This window comes from Aptenodytes forsteri, unplaced genomic scaffold (assembly GCF_000699145.1).
Source record: "Aptenodytes forsteri isolate BGI_AS27 unplaced genomic scaffold, ASM69914v1 Scaffold50, whole genome shotgun sequence".
Taxonomy (NCBI): Eukaryota; Metazoa; Chordata; class Aves; order Sphenisciformes; family Spheniscidae; genus Aptenodytes; species Aptenodytes forsteri.
In genome coordinates this window covers 2,079,088-2,083,145 of record NW_008795126.1, presented here as the reverse complement: position 1 = coordinate 2,083,145, position 4,058 = coordinate 2,079,088, and the positions used below count along the sequence as shown (strand labels likewise).

The 4,058-nt window shown below is 45.6% G+C and overlaps 1 protein-coding gene across 1 annotated transcript in view; it reads left to right on the top strand.

Moving 5' to 3' along the window:
* Positions 1-1,065: 1,065 nt before the first annotated feature.
* Positions 1,066-4,058, top strand: part of USP10 (ubiquitin specific peptidase 10) — a 59,404-nt gene continuing 56,411 nt past the window's right edge. Inside the window, exon 1 of the mRNA XM_009277332.2 lies at positions 1,066-1,515. Within this exon, the coding sequence (XP_009275607.1) occupies positions 1,066-1,515 (450 nt within the window). The remainder of the gene's footprint in view (positions 1,516-4,058) is intronic.

Sequence of the window (4,058 nt, the reverse complement as noted above, 5' to 3'; positions counted from 1 at the left end):
AGATCAGACTGCTTTCTTCCAAACACTGCTGTTTAGGATTCAGTATTCTTAAGTGATAGTGTCTCATGTCTAGAGAATTTAAATAAATAACTTAACCTTTAGTACTCTTTTTCAGGAGCAATTTAGCTTGCAGGAAAAAAAGTCTCGATTCTAATTGTGATTCTTATCTTGCTGATACGTCTTAATGAAGCTCTGACCAGTAAGAAGTTTCTATGGGGAAAAAAGCGCAACAAACTTTATATATTATTTTGTTTCAGTTTCTTGTCACAGTTCCTCCCATGAATGTAGTAATGAGTGAGAAGCTAATTATGCCTTCATGAACTTCTGGCTTTGAGTTGTCTTAGGGACCAGGTCAGGGCAGAGGCATCCCCAGTCCAGATGGAGAGGTTCAGTCGCTGCGCTGTGCGCGTCAGAGCATAGACGAGCTCCAGCTACTTCCAGTTTCCTTCTCCCTTCTGATAACTCCACCGCTAAGTGAGAGACACGCAGCCCAGCAGCGGGTTTGTTGATACCACACACATTTTTTAGCATCGCGTAGGCTCTTTCTGGAACTCAGAATAGCTTTGGGAAAAAACGTACCTTCGTTTTTATCATGATGGCTTTGGTGACAGAACGTGAAAGGAAGGTGAGAGAGAGACTTGCAGGTTCTTTTGAGACTGCAGCCCTAAAATAGACCATTGCCTGAGAAGGGAGAAGGCTTGTGCTTAAGATAAGGATGAATAAGTCACAAATAATTCAGCCAAAAGGTCTGTGTAGATAATTGAAATGCAGAGCATACTGAGTCAAGCATCCACGTGATCTACTAAAGGCTTGCCCAGACTTCAAATTTATTTCAGGTTAACTTGAACTAGTCCATGCTTAAGTTCCTTACATTGACAAATGAAATGTATTTGCCACGAATTTTCAGCAAATTTAGGAATACGGAGTTTGAAGTCAGGTTTGCATTAATGCGTTTTTGGAGTGAAACACCTCCTGTTGGTGTCCCCTGCTGCTCCGCTCCTCGCTCCCGCCTGCACAACCATTCCTGCGCTGCCGCTGTCTGAACTGCCCTTCGCAAGCACCGCGATGCCTGCTGCTGGCCCGGGCAATTTAGGCCTCAGAAAGTTCAAAACTTATTCCACAAGCTTGTTTCAGTACTCGGGGTACTCTGAAGTACGAGGCTTTGGGAAAACCTCAGGAGTGACTATCCAGCACAAGCAGCTGCCCAAAAAAGAGGTTCGACAAGGACCTAAGCAAGTTCTACAAAGGAAGGAGAAGCACTTTGTTGGGGTTGTAAAAATGTTGTATTATAACCGTGAGCAGCAAAAGGGACCTCCTTCAGCAGTGACTTCTGTTCCTCTTCATAGGCACCACGTCGTACAACAGCTTTTGTGCCCCTGTGACCACTGTGAAAACAGCTCGATTTACCTCTGGCACAGTTCCTGGCGTCTCTGTGGACCTTACGCTGGAGGAGCACTGTCGCAGCTGCATTTGATAGACCATGCCGATGACGTCTCTGGGGACATTGACCCTAGAGTAGGCTGGTTTTCTATGGAAAACTTAAAATGCAAGGAGCCAACTGACCCACGAGCAGAAGCCCCTCCCCGAGATCCAACCAGGGAAGATGACTGCTACTTGTAAATACTTTATGGTAGGCAACGGTGCGGATGGAGTGAAAAGAGCTCCCTCCCCAACACTGTTTTTGTGCCATTATGGGCACGAGGCTGGTACTACTACGGTCCCTTAGACTCCTGGTGCTTTAAATAACGTTTCTGGTTTTCCTCCGCACAGCAGCCACCTTAGCTTTCTGTGTCTTGGTCCCCCCCAAAACAGTACAGTGCCGACTGGTTTTTTAATTCCCAGTTGAATCTCATTACCAGAATGACTGGAGAAGTACCAAAGCCCTTATTGTACCTAGAAACCATTGGGATAAAAGTTCTGCACCTGTGAAGAAAAAGTCTTCAGAGCTCCTAAAGCTCTTAGCACTAGGAGGAAGCTTTACATGGACAGCAGTAAACCTCCCGCAGTGATCAACCAGTTCTTGCAACACTACAGGAAGATATTCCCTTCTGCCCCTGAAAGAACGGACGTGTGGGTCCTACCGGTTGCTTCAGAGAAGTCATACGTATAAACCCTTCACTTCCTGGGCACAGGAGCTCACTTCGTGAGCAGGGGTCTTACGATCTAGTGAAATCATGAGGAGTATGGTACGGAGGGTGCGCCATTGCCAAGCACTTTGCATTTACAGTAGGATAAGAACAATTACAGTAGTTACTGGGAGGCAGCTGTCTTGGGAGTAGTTTATTCAGCTCACCAGCTAATGTCAGACAATCCTTTCTTATTTCCATAGCCACGGACCTCATTTGTTGTTGATCAATTCACAAAATAATTAAGTCAGTACCGTGTTGTTAGGAACATTACTTTACTCCGTGAATCTTAAGAACATGGATACACAGAAAGAAAAATACAGCACCACTTTTTTTACAGTCGGAAAAGCAACATGTTGTTTGGGAGTTATAATTCATGGCCACTGGCATAAAGCATAGAAGGAAATAAAACTGATTTGTGCAATGCAGTAAGCAGTAATGAAATAACAGACCACTAAAAACAGCAAAAATGAACGATAAAACAGAACTGAGGTGGAAACTTTCCAGCAGGTAAGTTTCTTCAAAGCATGCTTTGCAATAAAACTTACAAAACTTACAGTATTACAAAATACTGTGGTAAAATGTTAACAGACTTTACAATGAAACCGTATTAAGACAGGATAAAATTGAAGGTGTTTTAAACGTTGCTGAACTATGAGACAGCGACATCGTTTCTGCCCACGTCAGTTTTCACCGTCAGCTATGGCTTTTAACAGCACTGGCATTTGAATTAACTGGTTTTCAGGCAGGAGGCACTGGGCTCATTTGTATTTTCAGCCATTTGAAGGGGCAGCCTTTCCAGCAAAAACAGTCAGTTTACTTAGGCAGTATTGCGGGCAGAAGGGAATTTTGCCTTCAACCAGATGAGCTACGTAAGGGTTTTCACTCCATTATTTACCTTGTAAATTAGACTCCCAAGGGGAGAGGGGGTTTCAGATGTTTGAAATGCTGTATGCAAAAAGCCTATACATTTGTCTCCCTTTTTTCTTTCTCTCTTTTAATACTAAACAGCCATTTTCACTCCTAGTTCTCTGCCTTAGGACAGAAGAGCAACACTTGCTAGAAACAAAAGAAAGGGAGCGGCACCAGGGTGTGCCAACTAAAAGGACAGAAGCTGATATAGAAAATCATTTACATTTAATGTTCCTTCCCATTGCTGTCACGAGCACGTGTTGAGTGTTGCACTTCATAAAACGAGAGGGAAATGTCCGTATCGCAGAGGTGGATAAATCTTTCCACTGCAAGTGAACCTCCTCTCTGAACAGCCAAAGACACAAAGGTCTTTATTTCCTTTTCTTCTCTTCAACTTTCACAGTAACGTTAAACTTTCTCCAACACTTACTTCCCAACTGAAGTACGCTTTTGCAGGATTTGGGAGTTCGTTTAAGGAAAAAAGTATGGAGTAAATTAGCGATTCATTTAATGGATCCTTGCCTGGGGCTTTCAGTATTCAGTTATGACTCAGTCCTCTCAAAATCATGAGATTGGCTTAGCCACTTAATTTTTTCTTTCCCAGATACAAACGCTGAACCCATTCCCTCTCTCGTCATTTGGGACAGACGCGGGACAGCTTTGCTCTGCCAGCACGTGGGCACCCAGCCTTCCCCTCACCTGCCGGAGTAACCCTTGGCACGCGGCCTTTCACAGGCTTTCGAGGTGAAGCCGTCATTAATCCCTCGTGGGCAGCCTGGCTGCTCGCACGCTTGCATTTTTTGCAGCTGCGTTTCTCCTGCACGGCACCACCTTACTCCGGTAGCACAGGGCCAGCTGCGCTACCTTGCCCAGGTTACTCAGCTGGGCCAACGGCTGCACGGCTGCAGCTCCAGCAGTGCGGGACCAAGCTCCCGCCACGGACTCTGGAGGCGGCAGGCTCGCCTCAGCCTGGGCCCGCCTCACGGCGGCCTCATGGCCACCCGCCTCACGACAGATCCC